This window comes from Callithrix jacchus, chromosome 14 (genome assembly GCF_049354715.1).
Source record: "Callithrix jacchus isolate 240 chromosome 14, calJac240_pri, whole genome shotgun sequence".
Classification (NCBI taxonomy): Eukaryota; Metazoa; Chordata; class Mammalia; order Primates; family Cebidae; genus Callithrix; species Callithrix jacchus.
Window position 1 is genome coordinate 52,300,273 of NC_133515.1, and position 21,018 is coordinate 52,321,290.

A 21,018-nucleotide genomic window follows, 5' to 3' on the forward strand; every position below is an offset into this window, starting at 1 on the left:
TATGTTGTGAATTTGAAGCTGTTGTAATTGGACAGTAGATACTTGGAGAATTTACGAGTAACAGATGAGCATAGTTACAGAACTGTACTTGTCAGTGACTCATTGAGGAGAGTGGACATGTATTGTGGGTGAATCTGCACATTACAGTCTCTCAAAGTTATGTAATCTTTTTGCTCACTGATTTAGATATAATTTTATATGATGCCTTTCATTTTAAGGGATGGATTTTTTTAACATCTTCATTTCAGCTTTAGGGGGAAAAGCCATTTTAAGCTGTTCTACATTATAAGCATAAAGTGATCGGCTTTTGGCCCAAAGACATTATCTCCAGTTCTGAACTGCAAGGTTTTTGTTTTTGCTTTTTACACTGCTTCTGGGTTTTTCTTATTTTTTTTCCTCTTTCAATTTTTATTTTAAATTCAAGGGGTACATGTGCAGTTTTGTTACAAGGGTATGCCGGGCATGGTAGCTCATGCCTGTAATCCCAGCCAACACTGGGAGGCTGAGGTGGGTGGATGACCTGAGGTAAGGGGTTCAAGACCAGCCTGGCCAACATGGTGAAACGTCATCTCTACTAAAAATACAAAAATTAGCCGGGTGTCGTGGTGTGTACCTGTAATCCCAGCTACTCGGGAGGCTGAGGCAGGAGACCTGCTTGAACCTGGGAGGCGGAGGTTGCAGTGAGCTGAGATTCATTGCACTCCAGCCTGAGCAACAAGAGTGAAATTCTGTCTCAAAGAAAAAAAGGATATATTGTGTGAGCTGGGGTTTGTGGTATGATTGAACTCATCACCCAGGTAGAGAACATAGTACCCAATAGGTAGTTTTTCAACCCTTGTCCTCCTCTCCCTTGTCCCTCTTCTATCTCCAGTGTTTGTTGTTCCCATCTCTGTTTCCATGTGTACCCAATGTTAGGTCCCACTTGTAAGTGAGAACATGTGGTGTTTGTTTTTTTGTTTCTGCTTTAATTCACTGTGGATAATGTCTTCCAGCTGTATCCATGTTGTTGCAAAGGACATGATTTTATTCTTTTTTATGGCTGTGTAGTGTTTCATGGTGTATGTGTAATGTATTTTCTGTATCCAATCCACTGTTGATGGACTGGGTTGATACCATGTCTTTGTTGTTGTGAATAGCACCAGCACTTGTTACTGTCTGTCTGGATTTTTTTTTTTAATTATTTTTGGAGACAGGGTCTCACTCTGTTGCCCAGGTCAGTGCAGTGGTGCAGTCATAGCTCACTGTAAACCTGAACTCCTAGGCTCAAATAATCTTCCTGCCTCAGCATCCATAGTAGCTGGAACAAAGGCCCACGCCATCATCTCCAGCTAATTTTATTTTATTTAGCAACTGGGTTTCGCTGTATTGCCCAGGCTGGTCTTGAACTCCTGGCCTCAAGTGATCCTCCCACCTCCACCTTCCAAGTTGATGGGATTACAGGCGTGAACCACTGTACCTAGCTTTTGTCTGTCTTTTTATATAGTCTTCCTAGTGAGTACAAAGTGGTATTTTATTGTTCAGTAACATTCTTTCAACTGTTCTTTGATCTTTTTGATTACAGACCCTATCTACTAGCTTATTGATGTGGTAGGTGAGGATTTAACTGTTTTACCATGTCCTCTGAAGCACACTTATCTTCTCTTTCCCCATCCTTCCATCCTTCCGTTTCCCAGTCAGCTCTATCACAGTTAGATCAGAATTCATTGTCATGACTTAGTAAAACAATGCTAACAGCTGAACCCTATAGTGTTATCATCACATTTCCTTTTAAAAAATGTTTTCTTTAATTAGTAATTACTGATTTTGTTTGGTCCTCCCCACACCTTCCCTCATTCCCTGACAATGTATGTATCATCATTATTATATATTAAACTTTTCTCTTAGCTCTCAAAAATCCCACTCAAAGAGTTAAACACATTGGTAATTCATCAGTTCCTTTCCTCCCCTGGATCCAGCACACACGTGTCCTGCTCCACATTGGAATGGTTTCTCTCTAGGCCAGCAGTCCTCAACCTTTTTGGCACCAGAGACTGGTTTCATGGAAGACCATTTTTCCACCGACTAGGGTTGCATGAGTTGGGGTGGAGGGGTGGAGGAATGAATCATTTTAGGATGAAACTGTTCTCCCTCATATCTTCAGGCATTAGAGTCTCATAAGGAGCATGCAACCTAGATCCCTTGCATAAGTAGTTCATGATAGGGTTCACGCTCCTATGAGAATCTTAACACTGTAGGAGGTGGAGCTCGGGCAGTAATGCTCATCCTCCCCCTGCTCACTTCCTGCTGTGCAGGCTGATTCCTAACAGGCCACAGGTACCTAGTTCGTGATAGGGACCCCTGCTCTAGGCCTCTGGCATAAGTGACATCTTGGGACCTTTTTCACTATTATACTGGGATTAGTTAGATATTAAACCTTCTGGATTAATCTGCATTTCTTGTATTTCTTTTAAAATCATTGTTATTTTATTCTAGTTCTGGAAGCTTTCCTCAAATTTATTTTCCAACTCTGTATTTTTAAGTTATCTAATGAAAAATGATGATGTAATTTCCAGAATGCTTCTTATTTATTAAATATTCCTTTGGTATTTTTCATGAGTGCAGTACCTTTTTTCTTTTCTCTCTTTTGAGACAGGGTCTTACTCTGTCCCAATCTGGAGTGCAGTGGCATGATATCAGCTCACTGCAACCTCAACCAACCTTTTGGGTTCAGGCAATTTTCCCACCTCAGCCTTCCAGGTAGTTAGGACTACAGGCATATGCCACCATGCCAGGCTAATTTTTTAATTTTTTTGCAAAGACAGGAGTCTTACTACATTGCCCATGCTGGTCTTAAGCTCCTGGGCTGAAGAAATCCTCTTTCCTCGGCTTTCCAAAGTGCTGAGATTCCAGGTGTGAGCCATCACACCCAGCCTATCACCTGAGCATACTGGTGATATTGTCTCGGTTTCCTTCAATTTCCTTTTTCTCTTTTTTAGCCTCTTGTCTTTCATATTAGAAGCTTTCCTCAGATTATCTTTGGTTGTCTGTTTGCATTTAAGAGGGAGACTATACAAAGCTATTTGGAAGCTCTGTGTATACACGTGGACTGGTTGCTAATGTTCTTTGAGAGGTTGCTGAAAAGACAAGCTCTCAGTTAAGCACTTTACATGCATTATTTTAACTGATCTTTATATTGGTCCTTTGAGGTTCTTATTTCACAGATGAGGGGACATCTTGAGGCTTAGATGATACAAGAAGAAGAAGGAGAACCAGGATTCAAACCCAGATCTGGCTGTCTTCATGTGATTCTTTTACCATATTGTTTTCCTGCCCCCTTCTCAATAAATGCTTTTTGAATATCAGGAAATCCCTTGAGACCCTTAAAGTTGGATAGAAACAAGACAGACAAATGTAGTCATCCAAGACACACAATTGCAGTAAAAACAGATGCATGTTGAGACAAAATTGTGAATATGATTGTTTTGGAGGTTGGGGGAAATCAGATTGATATATTCTTTTTTTTCTATTAACTTCAATTCCAGGGAGCCAGGTGTAACCTGGAAATACTAAGATTTGTGTTAGTGACCTGTGAGGCATGTTCCAACAGGTCTAGAAAGAAAAAGGAAAGTAAATAAAACATTAAAGGAAGTATTATCGGTGATACTATAAAACAAGAAAGAATGAAGCATTATTTGGGAAGACCAATATTGAATTCATACAGCAATGATTTATTATAGTACTGTTTGTCTCAGAAATATCTTTCTATTAGAAAAATCAGGTCAGTGCCTCACACCCTGTAATCCCAACACTTTGGGAAACTGGGAGGATCATTTGAGGCCAAGAGTTGGAACCAGTGTCTACTGTTTTCATTTTTAAAAAAAATTTTTTTGAGACAGTGTCTTACTTTGTCACCCAGACTGGAGTGCAGTGGTGTGATCTCGGCTCACTGCAGCCTCTGCCTCCCATGTTCAAGCAATTTTCCTGCCTTAGCCTCCTGAGTAGGTGGGATTACAGGTATACGCCACCACGCCCAGCTAATTTTTGTATTTTTTATTTTATTTATTTATTTTATTACTTTTTTTTCAGAGACAGGGTTTATCTGTGTTGGTCAGGCTGCTCTTGAACTCCCGACCTTGGGTGATCTGCCTGCCTTGACCTCCCAAAGTGCTGGGATTACAGGCATGAGTCACTGCGCCCAGCCCAATTTTTGTATTTTTAATAGAGACAGGATTTTACCGTGTTGGCCAGGCTGGTCCTGAGCTCCTGGCCTCAAGTGAGGCCTCCCACCTCAGCCTCCCAAAGTACTGGGATTACATGTGCGAGCCACCGTGCCTAGCCTACTGTTCTCATCTTCCTACCTGTGTGTACCCAGTTCCTCCCCATTCAGTTGGTCATTGAGACACCTGTCAAGTTTTCTTCCTAAATAATTTTTGGATCTGCCCTTCACCATCCTTGGTGGTGAAATGCCAGCTGGAACCCTTATTATTTCCTATCTGAATCATAATAGTTCGATTATTTTTCTGCCTTGCTCTTTGCAGAACAATTCATTATATCTTCATCTTGCCATTTCCCATCCCCTACTAAAATGTTAACCCTGGGTGGACAATTAATAAGCCTTTATATATAACAGGGGCAATCATCTATTCTCACCAATTCCATTTAGTCTCATTTTCAGTGAATGATATCAAGGGGTCTTCTCATTAACTTCTCAAATAGTACTATAACATAGGTATCCCTAAATTACAGGTGAAGAAACTGAAGCTCAAAGAAGAAAAGTAACTCATAAGGTGTATAGTTAGTAAGTGGCAGAACTAGGATTGGAACCCAAGTTGGTTTGCTTCTCAACCCTTAACCCTAAGCTGTCCTGCTCCCTCCCAGAAGATAAATCCATGAATCTTGGCATGGTATACAGACTCCTTTATGACTGTTAACCTCTTTAGTCTGCCTACCTCTGCCCATGCCACCTCCTCACACCACTTGCCTTCCCCCCATGCATACCCTTTACTTTCAGGCCATTCCAGACTACTAGACAACTAGTTTCAAACCTGAAGTCTTTATTCATGCTGTTTTCTTGACATCCTTAGAGCCTCTTCCTATGTTTACCTAACTCCTACTTGTTCAAGTATTATGGTACAATCACATCTTGCATTGTTTCCCCAGGTTGGATTGGGTGCTTTTCCCCCTCTATGTTCTTGTATTAGCCTGTGCACATGTCTGTCTTTGCACCTACCACGTTGTTTGGAAATCACCTGGGGAATGGTCTCTCTTTCCTTCTAGCTAATTGATTTTAAGGGTGGTAGTCAAATCTTTGTATATCCAGCACCTAGCACCTAAGCTGGCACAGTGGAGATGTTAAGAAGCATTTGTTGGACCAAAATGGAAGGATTTTATCAAATTATCCAGATGATGACCTTACATTTTTTTCTGGGGTTAACCCAGGCTGAAAGCACTATTCTGACCCATTAGTGATGAGTTTCTGCACTAATAAGTGGTTTTGTCATGCTGTGAATTCTCACCATTTCTAAGCACCAGGGAAAATGTGGGCAAAAATAAATGGTATATATGAAATTAAACCCACCAAAAAAATTTAAGTATTAAAAACATAGGTTAGTTTTATAGCTTACATTTCTTCTCCCACTTTTGGCTCTCATATATGATGTTCCCTTCACCCAAAACACTTTTCCTATACACCTCATGCCTCTCGTGAAGGCTTGTTGCAAAATAAATGTTCGAATTTTTTTACTTTTTTTTTCTTCTTAAGGGGAAAAGTGGGCTGGAAGGAAAAGAGGAAAGGTCTAGTAATTTTTTTTTTTTGAGACCCAGTTTTGTTCTTGTTGCCTAGGCTGGAGTGCAGTGTTGCAATCTCAGCTCACTGAAGCTTTCACCTCCTGGATTCAAGCCTGCCTCAGCCTCCCAAATAGCTGGGGTTAACAGGCATGTGTCACCATGCCTGGCTAATTTTGTATTTTTAGTAGAGACAGGGTTTCACCATGTTGGTCAGGCTGGTCTTGAACTTCTGACCTCAAGTGATCCACCTGCCACAGCCTCCAGAACTGTTGGAATTACAGGCATGAGCCACAACGCCTGGCCAGAGTTAGTAATTATTAAATAAATGACAGAACTACTATAAACTTCTGGTTTTAAATATATATATATATATATTTTCCTTTCTAACTAGGGTACTGATTAAAGACAAACTTTCATCATTTGTTTTTGTTTCTGGAAGAAACAAAGCTAATCTTTTTTTGCAGTGTCTCTGATAATAAAAGAAAATAACTGTACAGTTATTTTAACGGTCTTTTTTTTTTTTTTTTTTTTTTGAGAGAGAGTCTTGCTCTTGTCACCCAGGCTGGAGTGCAGTGGTGTGATCTTGGCTCACTGCAGCCTCTGCCTCCTATGTCAGCCTCCTAAGTAACTGGGATTACAGGCACCCACCACCATGCCTGGCTAATTTTTTTTTTTTTTTTTTTTTTTGAGACGGAGTTTCGCTCTTGTTACCCAGGCTGGAGTGCAATGGCGCGATCTCGGCTCACCGCAATCTCCGCCTCCTGGGTTCAGGCAATTCTCCTGCCTCAGCCTCCCGAGCAGCTGGGATTACAGGCACGCACCACCGTGCCCAGCTAATTTTTTTGTAATTTTAGTAGAGACGGGGTTTCACCATGTTGACCAAGATGGTCTCGATTTGTTGACCTCGTGATCCACCCGCCTCGGCCTCCCAAAGTGCTGGGATTACAGGCTTGAGCCACCGCACCCGGCCCTTTTTTTTTTTTAATGAGACAGAGTCTTGCTGTGTTGCCAAGTGCCAGGCTGGAGTACAGTGGCACAATCTTGGCTCACTGCAATCTCCGCCTCCTAGGTTCAAGCAATTCTTCTGCCTCAGCCTCCCTAGTAGCTAGGACTACAGGCACATGCTACCACACCCAGATAATTTTTGTATTTTTTAGTAGAGGCGGGGTTTCACCATGTTGGCCAGGATGGTCTCAATCTCTTGACCTCAGGTGAACTGCCTGCCTCAGCCTCCCAAAGTGCTGGGATTACAGGTGTGAACCACCGTGCCTAGACTTAACTGTGCCTTTTATTTCATAGTCTTTATAGTTCTTTTACATGGTGAGATTGCGGGGTGGTGGTGGGGAATATTTGTTCCAATTAGGAACAATTATGCATTATTTAATTTGATGTAAAAAGTAATTAATTCTATATACAGAGTTACTGTGGCAGTGAATCACCATTGCTTTTTTTTTTTTTTTTTTTAGTATATTTTTTCCTGAGGTCTATTTTCTTGTAGTCTATTGCTGCTAATTAACAGCTGGTATTTAATAAATTTGCTTGCAGCCGTATCTTGCTGCTGCTGAGCGATTCCCTAACACAATAAGCAGGTGATTATTTACAGAATAAACCATGTTGTCCTGTTTCTTGGAAATCACAGGATTAATTAACTGAGAAGATGTTAAATTGAATTTTAAACCAAAGTCAGATGAAGCCTTACTGGCACAAATTTTGACTAGTGTCTTCTTAATGTCTTATATATTTAATTTGCTTAAGTCAGAATATACTGTTTGTAATGAATTCTGAGCTGGGTTTGGGGTTTCTTTATTCTTCTCCATCATCATTGGGGTATAGTTCTTATTTCTCATTTTATGCTTCCTTTCAGTTCTCCAAGGCTTCTCTGCTGATACTCATAGACTCTAGGTGGATTTTTACTTTTCTAAAAAATGTTGTTGTTCACAGAGAGTGCATTTTAGCAGCAGTTTGAGTGTTGCTTTTTCAGTTTTCCAGAGTATCAGGAAATGCACTGGTGATAGTTTTTATTCATTGTCATCAGTCCTTGCTATTTTGGGTTTTCCTGTGTAACACTAGACTCCATGGTCCCTTATTATACTAGATTTGGCAAATAGCTGACAACTACGTTGCTCAAGTCAGGCTTTAGGTCACCTTCAAATTCTAGGTTGACCACTACCACTTAGAGAAAGCAGCATGATGTAACAGAAAATACCCAGGAAATGGTTAAGAGACTTGGTTTTACCACTCACTAGCCTTGTGACCTTAATCAAACCATTTCACCTCTGAGACAGGGGTTTGGGGAGACTTGGTTTCTTTATTGATTAAATATGGGGTTTAGACTGGGTGCTCTTCCACACCCTTCCCAGTATGAATACCATTGGTACATTGGAACTGGGTCATTCCTAGTCACCTTGCTTTAGTTGGAGGTGTAGAGGGCTATTTTTGGCCCTCTTATAGTTCAGATGCACTCATAGGAGCTAAAATGGACTAAAGCCGAGGCACTAGTGTGAACCCACCTTGTGGCTCCATAAAGCCTGCCGTCTCTGGAACCGTGATGACTTCCAACTTGCCCCAGGTATGAGAGGTCATCACAATTCCAACATATCTCAAGGCCAAGAAGTGACAATCTACAAATTTGAACCCAGTTATAAATTCGTATTCTTTTGTTATGTCCTGCTTCCTCCACAGAGTAAAGATTACAACACTGATGCTTTTATCATCTTTAATGGATTGGGGATATGGCTTATAAAGAGTAAAAATCACAGTAGATACATAAAATAAAAGAATTTGGCCGGGTGCCATGGCTCACACCTGTAATCCCAGCACTTTGGGAGGCCAAGGCAGGTGAATTGCTTGAGCCCAGGACTTTGAGACCATCCTGGACAACATGATGAAACCCCATCCTACAAAAAATACAAAAATTATCTGGGCATGGTGGCAAGTGCCTGTGGTCCTAGCTACTCCAGAGGCTAAGATGGAAGGATTGCTTGAGCCCAGGAGGTTGAGGCTGCAGTGAGTTGTGATCACATCACTGCAATCCAGCCTGGGTGACAAAGCAAGACCCTGTCTCAAAACAAAAGCCAAAAAAAAAAAAAAAAAAGAATCCTCTGACAATTATTGCATGAAATCATTTTTTTCAGATATCTTTATACAGTTATAAAAGTATACAAAACCTAGATACAATATAAAAAATAATTATAGATCAATCTTATGTGGCCACCACCTGTGGTAACAAATAGACCATTGCCAGCACCCCAAAAACCCTGTGTGCCCTTGAAGATCACAGCCCTCTACCTCTCCCCATGAGGTAAGCACCATTCCTTCAAGATAAGCACTTCGTTGTTTTTCCTTGCGGTTTTACAGTGTATGTTCGTATCCTCAAACAATATAGTTGTTATGCACATTTCTGAACTTTATATAGATCATACAATATGCACTTGTTAGTGTTTTGCTTCTTTTGCCCATTGTTTGCGAGATCCATCCATGTTGTGGCATATAACTGTCATTCATTCATTTTCATTGCTTTATTTTTATTCTGCTGTAGGAATAGACCACAATTTATTCATCCATTCTGCTACTAATAGATATTTGGGATGATTTCCAGTTTGGGGTTATTGAAGGACAGTACTATCCTGAACATTCTTGTACATGTCCTCCCCTGGGACACATATATGGGAGCTTCTCTGGTGATATTCCTAGGAGTGCAATTGTTGGTCATAGAGTATTCAGATTTTCAACCAGCTGTGACTGCCAAACTTAATTATCACTGGTGCTTTTAACCCATACATTTTTAATGAAAATTTAAAGTCTTCTGTTCTCCTCTAAAAGGTTTGTCTTTCCTGTAGAAAAATGCAAGAATGGCAGCAGAAAAGCATTATTCTGTTACCCTAAAAGCACTAGGAATATCTGATGAGTTTGTTTCAAAGAAAGGCCAAAGTAGAAAAGTACTTGAGTACTTCAACAATCAAGAGATGAAAAGTGTCACTGAAGACAAAGAAAGGTAACATATATAAGATGTCTTAATGGTTTACCTTTGAAAAAATTGTTACCTGCAGGAAAGCATACAATTTTGTACTATGTATATATTTTTGTTCTATATTGTTTTAAAAAATATTTTACCCAGTAGTAAAAGACCTGTGAACTCTTTTAAAACATATTGATATTTTGACATGTGTAACACATTCACATTCTTGTGGTGAAGTATTATTATTTTTTTTTATTTATTTTTTAGAGATTGGGTTTCACCATGTTGGCCAGTCTGGTCTTGAACTCCTGACCTCATGATCCACCCACCTCAGCCTCTCGCAGTGCTGGGATTACAGGTGTGAGCCACCACTCCTGGCTGTGAAGTATTTTTTTTTAAAACAGAATAACTTAGATTTCTTACTGACATAAGTAACAAAAATAATAGCATGCTTTCAAATGATGTTTAAAGAATCAGTCACTCAAATTTTGAAGTAAATTTGTTTTCACCTGGGCGCAGTAGCACCCACCTGTAATTCTAGCACTTTGGGAGGCTGAGATGGGTGGATCACCTGAGGTTGGGAGTTCTAGATCAGCCTAACCAACATGGAGAAACCCTGCCTCTACTAAAAAATACAAAAATTAGCCAGGTGTAGTGGGGCATGCCTGTAATCCCAGCTACTTGGGAGGCCGAGGCAGAAGAATCACTTGAACCTGGGAGGCAGAGATTGCAGTGAGCTGAGATCGCACCATTGCACTCCAGCCTTGGCAACAATAGCAAAACTCCATCTCAAAAAATAATAATAAATAAACAAATAAATAAATAGATAAATTAGTTTTCAAGAATATTAAATTTCTCAATTGCTGACTTTTTTTTTTTTGAGACAGAGTTTTGCTCTTCGTTGCCCAGGCTGGAGAGTGCAGTGGCGAAATCTCGGCTCACTGCACCGCCACCTCCTGGGTTCAGGTGATTCTCCTCTTTCAGCCTCCCGAGTAGCTGGGATTATAGGTGCCTGCCACCAGGCCTGGCTAATTTTTGTATTTTTAGTAGAGACAGACTGGTCTCTGCCAAATGCTTGCCAGGCCTCAGCCTCCCAAAGTGCAGGGATTACAGGCATGAGCCAACATGCGCAGTCTCAGATGGCACTTTTATAGCATTTTCTGTTTTTTTTTTTGAGTTTTCTTGATAACAAATTGGAACTCATACACTTGAGGAAGACTGGCTACACGGTGGCACACTTGCAGAGGGGTTTTTTTTTACATTTAAACCAACTCATTTTTCCTTCGAAAGACTGATAAATTTCTTCCCCTAGCTTTAATGAAGAAGAAAAAATAGAAGAGAGAGAAAATGGGGAAGAAAATTATTTTATTGATACCAACAGCCAGGATTCTTATAAGGAAAAAGGTGAAGCTGATGAAGAGAGTGGAGAAGAGAAATCTGTTGAAGAATCACACTGAATCATCAAGGTCTCCTCTCTATGCCCTTGCTGCTGTTCGCAGTGTCAGGGTGTGAGCAGCTGCATTTGTGTTTAGAACATCTGTGGGGACACCTCTGATTTGTGCAGGGCAGTTGAGCAAAGTCATCTGTACCCTGAAAAGCCTGAATCCAGTTTATTGGTCATTTGATCAGTTAGAGTAAGGCTTTGCCTATTCAGTTTTAAAAATCATTATATACAATCTGTTTACAACTATGATTTTGTATTTTTTAAAAGTGTTTGAGAATCACAGCTGTCAAACTGTTATAAAAATATACGTTGTTTCATTAATTTTAATAGAAAAAATGGCTTAGTATTGAAAGCAGAGAGAAATATTGGTCTTTGGTGATTTACTTTTTAAAAATTTCTGGAAAGTGTGAATCAATGAGTATTTTTAATTATACTATTTGCCCATTCTTTTTCTCTGAAATACATTTCACAGAATAAATCCTTGAATTTATTTTGCTACTCTGAGCCATTTTTAAAAGTATAGAAAAAAAATACTTACAAATTTTATTTTTGCACTGAAAGTTCACTGTTAAATTGTCTACACCATCATCCCTTTTTCTTTTAATCCTTAGTTCTAGTCAAAATTATTTTTGATACGTAAATTATTAGGAAAGTTTTTATACTAGCTTTTTTAAACCTTTGTATTATTACAGATGGAAGTATTTATGGCATGTGTGAGTTATAATCTAAATTAGGGGCAAGTATTCCTGTTTTATATATGATGAAATTGTGCATAGGAACTTGGCTAAGGCAAGTATCCAAAGTAATTCAGATTTAACTCTTTACTGCTAGACCCAGTTGTGTTCAACTTTTTACATATTGTTGCAAACACACTTTGTCTCTCTGGGTACAATGTTAATCTGATTTTATGAAATAATTTTTTCTTTAAGCAAATTTTTGTTTTAAAATTTGAAGCCAATTATAAAGCTGTTACAGCATAAGACGTCTTCTCTTCTAAAAACAATCAGCATCATTGTAAAAGGATGAACTCATATAGGTGTATGTAATAGCAGTGTTCCCCAACTGGCAATTTGTGTTTTAAATTGAAAAATAAGGTTATTTTTCTTCATTAGGGGCAAATGTTTACTTGTAATTTCCTTCCTACAGTTCATGTTAAAAGTGAAAATTACTTTTCACTTTTATTAAATTGTAAACTCCTTGGGAATTGGCACCATTTACAAATTCATCTTTGTATTCCCTTAATATTTGGCACAGGATTATACATATGGTAGGTACTTAATAAAGGTTTGAATGACTGTGCAGATGAATATGGTTTTTATATACTTGTAGCTATTTCAGCATGAGTACACATGGGATTAAAAACATTTTCCTCCTAGCTCATTGGGAGCCAGTGAAACACAATCTACAAATTATAATAGTACTTAAAACATTACTTGCTTTCAAAGATTCACTCCTCAGCCTGTCCCTTCTCAATTTCATGGGGAGAGTGTGGGCTTTGGTCATGAAACACTTGGCTTCAAGATCAATCTCGTTTTCTTACCTTAAAAAATATGGGAATTGTACCTATCTTGGGTAACTGTAGGAAGGACTGGATGAAATCATGAATGGAAAAGCTCTTTGCAAACTGTGATATTCAAATGATGGTGTCAGAAGACAGAACATTCCTGAGGAAGCTATTGACTTAAAATACTTTTACTTAAATGAGATACACTGTGATTTAAATATTACTTTGTTAGAAATCACTTTTGAAGCACTTTGTTAGATATAATCTGGTAAACACAGAGCCAAAGTTAAAAAAAGAGAGAGACGGACAGCTTCAAATCATTCTATGCATATCACTGTTTTCTTAGGAAAGCCATCACATTGACAGCGGAAAGAGTACTTTAGCAGGTTGTATTACACAGTGATGGTCAGAAGTCAATTGGTTGAATCAAACATGTTTTCAGGTGTTCGGTAACTGAAAATTTTGTACATTTGTATCATCTTAATTGGCTCCATAATTTTTTTCACTTATGGGATTTTCCTTTATACAAGATTAACCTAACATCAAGAAGAAGGCTATGTTCTTTTTTCCTTTCTTAATATTATTGGATACCCTATGACTTCATACTTATTTCTGCAGAAGAAATGGCCTGGGAACTTATTGGAGGATTAAGTTATTACACACACACACACACACCCCTATATGTATGATGGAAGGCTGGACACGGTGGCTCATGCCTATAATCCTAGCACTTTTTGAGGCAGAGGAGGGTGGCTAACTTGAGATCGGGAGTTCCAGATCAGCCTGGGTAACTTGGTGAAACCCTGCTGCAAAAAATACAAAAGTTAGCCAGGCATGGTGTCATGTACCGAGTAGTCCTGACACTTGGGAAGCTAAGGTGCGAGGATTGTCTGGGCCCAGCTTGTTGAGGCTGCAGTGAGCCATGATCTTGCGACTGCACTCCAACCTAGGTAACAAAGTGAGACCTCAACTCAAAAATAAAATATATATATATATGATGGAAAATTTAGCAATTTTTTTTTTTTAGACAGAGTCTCACTCTATCCTGCAGGCTGGAGTGCAGTAACAATTATTCTTTTACTCTGTTATTTAATCTATACAATAAAACAATTAAACATGCCTTTAAGGATGTCTGGTATTTTTATTAGTATTTCTCAAGTTAATTCTAGTCACTTGAGAATAGCAAAGATTTCAACATTTGCACCTAGGCAATAAAAAGTCATTAACTTCAGGCTGGGCGTGGTGGCTCACACCTGTAATTGCAACACTTTGGGAGGCCAAGGCAGGTGGATCACCTGAGGTCAGGAGTTTGAGACCAGCCTGGCCAACATGGTAAAACCCCATCTCTACTAAAAATACAAAAAAATTAGCCGGGTGTGGTGGCGTATGCCTGTAATACTAGCCACTTGGGAGGCTGAGGCAGGAGAATCACTTGAACCTGGGAGGTGGAGGTTGCAGTGAGGCAAGATAGTGCCACTGCACTCCAAGCCTGGACAACAAGAGTGAAAACTTTATCTCGAAAAAAAAAAATTAACTTTATAAAAATTACCTTATTGCTTTAAAGAAAAATGTATGCCCTTCTCAACCATCACATATGTGTATATGTGTGTTTTAGTGATTGTTTAGAAGGGAAGAAGTTCTTGTGAAATGAAGTTTTTGTCAATTTGACAAGACTTGGACTATAATATTATGGTGTTAAAGTTATCACTTTGTCCTAAATGCTTTAGGCAGTCTCATTTATTGTCACTTATATGCAGTCCTGATGTGGCCTGTGGTTGGCTAACTTACCTGTATTGTTAGAAAAGTTATAGGAATAACCTTTTTAAATTTAATTAAAAAATTTTTTTGAAACAATGTCTCACTGTGTTGCCAGGCTGGTCTCAAACTCCTGGGCTCAAGTGATCCTCCTGCCTTGGCTTCTCAAGTGTTAAGATTACAGCCATGAGCCACTGTGCCTGGCCAGGAATAACTTTTATATTATAGCAACTTTGTTTTTAAGGGAGGAAATAATGAAGGTCACAGTATATAGTGTGTTTTTAAATTTTGACTTAAAAATTCCAATATTGTGCCAGGCACAGTGACTCACACCTATAATCCCAGCACTCTGGGAGGCTGAGGCAGACAGATCGGTTGAGGTCAGAAGTTTGAGACCAGCCTGGCCAACATGGCGAAACCCTGTTTCTACAAAAAATACAAAAATTAGCCAGGCATGGTGGTGGGCGCTTGTAATCCCAGCCACTTGGGAGGCTGAAGTAGGAGAATCGCTGGAACCTGGGAGACAGAGATTACAGTGAGCTGAGCTCGTGCCACTGCACTCCAGCCTGGGCAACAGAGCGAGACTCTGTCTCAAAAAAAAGTAAAAATTACAATATTCAGGCTAGATGCAGAGGCCTACACCTGTAATCTCAGCATTCTGGAAAGCTGAGGTGGGAGAATCACTTGAGATCAGCCTGGGCAACAGAGTGAGATCCTGTCTCAAAAAAAAAAAAAAAATTCAGATTCTATTTTACAACTAATATAGATTGAATAAATGAAAAATAAAACTATGATTTGTAAAATTTTCTAGTTAAAAAAGCAAATATACTAATATTTAGATGTCTACTTCTTTTTTCATTTTTGTAACAACTAAGACTGGTCTTTGGCAAATTATAAATCTCAAGAGGAGATAAAAAATTGAGAAGGAAAAAATTGGTATATAACTATTAAAAGTCAAGGCATAAAATGCATGCTTGTATCATACTTACATCTAACTCTGAAAAGATACACCAGAATATAAAAATGGCAATGGAGTTTGCCTCTAAGAGCCTGGGAGTAGGTGATAAAAGAGAGACTTCATTTTGTGTTTCTTCCTTTTCAACACTATATATGTTAAAGAAAAATATAAATGAGGCTTTAGCTTTGTAGGAAGGTATTTTCTAGACATATCTTCTAGATGTGCCCATCACCTAATGTCAAGAATTATCAACTCACAATTAAGTTTATTTCTTCTATTTTCTTACTCTCTAGCCCCTAGTTGTTTTGAAGCAAATCACATATTTCATGTAGAAATATTTCAGTATAGATCTTTAAATGGTAAAAAAAAAAACTTGCCCGTGTTACACAGCTCCAGTACCATCATCACACATACAAAAAAGAATAACCCCTTCATGCCAGTAATCTAGCAGTGTTGACATTTATCCTACTGTCTCTTAGCTGATGTTCTTCAGTGTCTTCTTTAATGCCAGCAACAAGTATCTTTTTCACAGTTAAGTGGGCACCTGGTCTTTGAGAACCTTCTCTTAAGACAGCCCTCTGGTTCCACAGCTCTCCCATCCACCTTGTGCAGCTTTGCATTCATGGCTGCAGCCACTTCTTCCACAGTGGATTGGTGACAAACCCAAAGATCCTGGAGCACTTGGTGTTGGAATCTCTCATGACCACACAGTCTGTGAGCATTCCCCATTGTTCAGAATGACTCCTTAGAGTCTTATCAGTCATACCAAAGCTCAACCCTCCAGTGAAATGCTGCTGCAGCTGCTTGTCTCTTTAGGAGACTGACAGACATGACAGCAGTGGGAAGAGAGACTTTGAGGATGCTTCTGCAGCAGTGACCATGGGCAGAAAGGGGGTTTCTATTAAATGCAGTAGAACACAATTCCTAATTCTAGAGGTATACCCAACCCATCATTAAATATACTGTATAAAGTAACATTTCTGAATTTCCACCAGCTACATGTGTCTGTGATGGACAGTGAGGTTCATCATTTACTTCTCTCAGAAGAATGCTTACTTTTTCCAAGACAAAAAATATCCTCTATGAGGAAAAAAATGCAAAAGAAGACATTAACGTTGTATAATAGAAAAAATCATAAAGGAGCTTTTCTCAAATAACGGTATTCATTAATCTTGAATGTTTAATAAAAAGAAGACGGTATACGTTGTTAGGAAAATAAGTTATCTTGTTCCACTACAGTAATGCTCAGGTGGATGGAAAAAAAAAGGCAGCATCCTTTTGCTAACCCTAAAAGTTATGTTCCTGAAAACCATGCCAAGAGAGAGTGTGGTTGAGGAACTGCAACACTTCATGGGAGACAAAGAGAGGAATCAAAATAGGACAGAAGGAAGCCTGACAAACTCAGTGTGTTTTTAAAAATGTTCACTAATATGGAACAGTCCACTAAAGATAATGTCAATGACATTAATGTTAAATTAATTTTTTTTGTTATTCCTTTCTCATCACCACATTTCTAGGACTTCTCCTCCTTCCTTCCTTCCTTCCTTCCTTCCTTCCTTCCTTCCTTCCTTCCTTCCTTCCCTCCCTCCCTCCCTCCCTTCCCTCCCTCCCTCCCTCCCTCCCTTCTTCCCTCCCTCTTTCCTTCCTTCCTTTCTTCCTTCCTTCCTTCCTTCCTTCTTTCCTTCTTTCTTTTTTCTTTTCTTTCTTTCTTTCTGAAAGAGTCTTGCTCTGTCACCCAAACTAAAATGCAGTGGCACGATCTCAGCTCACTGCAACCTCTGCCTCCTGGGTTCAAGCGATTCTTCTGCCTCAGCCTCCCAAGTAGCTGGGACTACAGGCATGCACCACCACCATGCCCAGCTAATTTTTGTATTTTTTTGTACAGACAAGGTTTTGCCATGTTGCCCAGGCTGGTCTTGAACTCCAGGGATCAAGTGATCCACCCACCTCGGCTTTCCAGAGTGCTTGCTGGGTTCATTGAATTTTGATAGCTCTTTAGTCTCCTTTTGTCTAAACAGCTCTCTGCCATTTTTAATTTTTATTTTTATTTTTTTGTCTTTTGTTTCATTGTTACTTTGTAAGAGTCCAGGCCAGTCATCTGTAGCCTGGCATATAATTTAGATTTCTCTAATTGTTTGCTTTGATTGGATTCTGGTTAAACAGAATTCTGTTGTGGACAGAAATACTACCTAGCTAATTTGTGTACTTTGTATGACATTAAGTGAGGAGGCACAGAATGTCACTTTGTTGCATTATTATGAATACTAAATTTGATCACTTGGTTAAAAGTGATCAATTCTCTCCGTAGTAAAGGTACCTGTGTATCTTGATGTGTAAGGAACCTGATAGTGTTGAAGGGATACTGTTCCCCCAGCATATTTTACCTAATAGTTTTCATATTCCCTGATGGTCTTCACCTGCATAAGTTATTATGCTGGGGGTTGCAAAATGGTCGTTTTATAATTATATTATATTTTCTATCTTAGCTGATAGTCTCTGTAAAGAAGAGCTTCCCATTCTCTTTTATGTGAGATATCACCATGATGCACAAATCCTTCCTGTATTCAATGTGTTATAATGTGTTGCCATCATTAAAATTTTTAAATTATGCTCAAATTGTCCTCAGTTTGGCCAGTGGGAGCCCCTATAAGCTGGTTTGTGTGTTTCTTTACATCTCTCCACCAGCCTTTGTGCACTTTCTTTTCTGGAACAAGAAGAAAAAGGACCATCTTGGCCGGGCACAGTGGCTCACGCCTGTAATCCCAGCACTTTGGGAGGCCGAGGTGGGTGGATCACGAGGTCAAGAGATCGAGATCATCCTGGCCAACATGGTGAAACCCCGTCTCTACTAAAAATACAAAAAATTAGCTGGGCACGGTGGCGCGCGCTTGTAGTCCCAGCTACTCGGGAGGCTGAGACAGGAGAATTGCGTGAACCCACGAGGCGGAGGTTGCGGTGAGCCGAGATCGCGCCATTGCACTCCAGCCTGGGATACAAGAGGGAAACTCCGTCTCAGGAAAAAAAAAAAAGGACCATCTTGTACCTTCTCTGCCCCAGCCCTGGCATTGGCCATTTATTTGACAGACCCTGAAATCTTGTAATGGAAAATGGTGTTCAAAAATTAGGATCCAGTTGGGCACCATGGCTCACGCCAGTAATCCCAGCACTTTGGGAGGCTGAGGCGGTTGGATCACTTGAGGCCAGGAGTTTGAGACCAGCCTGGCCAACGGAATGTGACCATGTCTCTATTGAAAATACAAAAATTGGCTGGGCATGGTGGTGGGCACCTATAATCCCAGTTACTCAGGAGGCTGAGGCAGGAGAATCGATTGAACCGGAGAGGCAGATGCAGTGAGCTGAGATTGCACCACTGTACTCCAGCCTGGGTGACAGAGTGAGACTCCATCTCAAAAAAGAAATTAGGATCTGAATGTTAGGTATGCTCATTTGTACTAGGTGTCATTGTTTCTAGGTCCAGGAAACATAGGCTTCTTGGTTTTGGTTCTGTTGTTCGTTTGAGACAGGGTCTTGCTCTGTCACCGAGGCTGGAGTGTAGTGGTGGAATCACTGCAGCCTCAACCTCCTGGGTTCAAGCAATCCTCCCACCTCAGCCTCCTGAATAGTGGGAACCACAAATGCAAGCCACTACACCCGGCTAATTTTTAATTTTTTTTTGTAGAGACAGGGTCTCACTGTGTTGCCCACCCTGGTCTTGGACTCCTAACTCAAACAACCCTCCTGCCTTGGCCTCCCAAAGTGTTGGGATTACAGGCATGAGCCACTGCACCTGGCCTATGTTTCTTTGTTTTTGAAAATGTTGGTTTAACACTTTGTGATGAAGCAACTTGAAGGATTTGTCCTAAGCTGAGTGTATCTCAGTGCTGGGCTTGAATGTCTGTCACTCAAGAAAGAGACCCCACCAGGCTTAGTGCTCAGAATCCAGTATTCACATATGGTGAGGTTTGTTGTTTATTATAGTGAATGTAAATCCTTATTTCAATAATCTTCTTGATAATTTTGAATTTGTTGACTTAGTCCAAAGTAAGAATTGATTAGCTCACTATTGTTTTTCCTCCAAACGTGGCTGATTAAGAGCTTGTACCAGGTACAGGGAAGCATTCTTGCATTTTCTTGTTTCCTTGTGCTGTATTAATAGTCTTATCCTCAGTCTGAGGTTTCTCTGCAGGATTTTCTTTTAAAGCTGCTTGTCTGTTTTGTGAGGATTGGTTTTGGAAAGCTGCTAATATGATCTGTGAAGTGACAAACAGGGCACACACAACCTGAGGGGCATGGGCAAGTTCCATGGGAATGAAAGTGAAGGGCCCTGTCCCAGCGTGGCACTCGGCTGTCTGCAGACCGGATCATGTGAGCAGCCAGTGACAATCCACATATTAAATCTTGGTAAAGCTTTGTTTCTTTCTTAGATAAAGGTAGCATAAATGTTCTACCTATTTCAGTTTCTAATTGCAGTTTCTTTTGTTGTTGTTGTTGTTGTTACCCAGGCTGGGAGTGCAATGGCGCGATCTTGGCTCACTGCAACCGCCACCTCCCGGGTTCAAGTGATTCTCCTGCCTCAGCCTCCTGAGTAGCTGGGACTACAGGCACCTGCCACCATGCCCAGCTAATTTTTGTATTACTATTATTTTATTTTTTAGTAGAGATGGGATTTCACTGTTGGCCAGGCTGGTCTCAAACTCCTGATCTCATGATCTGCCCACCTCAGCCTCCCAAAGTGCTGGGATTACAGGCGTGAGCTACTGTGCCCGGCAATTGCAGTTTCTTTCTGCAGCAAATGGGGCATGTTGCTCCCCTCCCACCCCAGTTGTGTGACCCCACTTGGAAAATGCCTGCTTGGGGCCTCTGCGGCTTATTCCTGGCTGCTTTCCCTGCTTCCTCTCTGGCCGATGCAGCCAGTGTGGCTAGAGTGAAGAGTGACTGTAGGCATGTGATTGCCGAGGCAAGTAGGGCAGAAAATGAGGGGCCACTTGCTCCAAGTCAAGAAGTACACACTGGCTGGCATAGTGGCTCATTCCTGTAATCCTAGCACTTCAGGAGGCCGAGGTGGGAGGATCATGTTCAGGAGTTTGATTCCAGCCTGGGCAACATAGTGAGACCCCCCCACCCCATTCTCTACAAAAAATACAAAAATTAGCCACACCTAGTGGTATGTGTCTGTGGTCCTAGTTATTCAGGAGACTGAGGTGGAGGAGTTCGTAAGCCCAGGAGGTCAAGGCTGCAGCGAGCAGAGATTGTACCACCACACTCCAGCCTTGGCAGCAGGGCGAGACCCTGTCTCAATTTTAAAAACCCTCACTTTTACTATGATGGCTGCATAGTTCAGCAGATTGCGTCATGAAGAGATGTACCAGCTATCTGATGTAAAATAAATAAATAAATAAACCCTGACTTTACAGTAGGGGAGGGTAGAGAGAGAATAAACCCGAACTCCCCAACCCACCGTTGTACCCACTGTTGAGATAATACTTGTAGATTTGGGCAAGAGATGAAGGGATGACTTTGCTATCAGTCAAGGTCAGAGTGTTAATGTGACCCAGGCAGTGGGAGGGTGAATGTAAGGTAATAAATAAAGTGAAAAAAAAAATGTGTTCACAGGAGTAAAACTTCTATGCGCA

General features: G+C 40.3%; 1 protein-coding gene and 1 non-coding gene across 6 annotated transcripts in view; both read left to right on the forward strand.

Annotated features, from left to right (window-relative positions):
- The window catches only part of FAM161A (FAM161 centrosomal protein A), a 36,902-nt gene extending 24,430 nt beyond the window's left edge, over window positions 1–12,472 (forward strand). For 3 of the 5 annotated variants that reach the window (XM_054244926.2, XM_003734729.6, XM_002757718.6), the window contains 2 exons: window positions 9,606–9,760; window positions 11,037–12,472. In XM_054244926.2, the coding sequence (XP_054100901.1) occupies window positions 9,606–9,760; window positions 11,037–11,181 (300 nt within the window). In that variant the 3' untranslated portion in view covers window positions 11,182–12,472. Of the gene's footprint in view, window positions 1–9,588; window positions 9,761–11,036 lie in introns of all 5 variants that reach the window. The other 2 variants (XR_013526584.1, XR_013526585.1) reach the window with 1 other exon arrangement.
- Window positions 12,473–20,701: 8,229 nt separating this feature from the next.
- Window positions 20,702–20,769, forward strand: LOC118147617 (small nucleolar RNA SNORD77). The gene has a single exon (XR_004734058.1). It is a non-coding gene; the product is annotated as a small nucleolar RNA SNORD77 (small nucleolar RNA).
- Window positions 20,770–21,018: the final 249 nt, after the last annotated feature.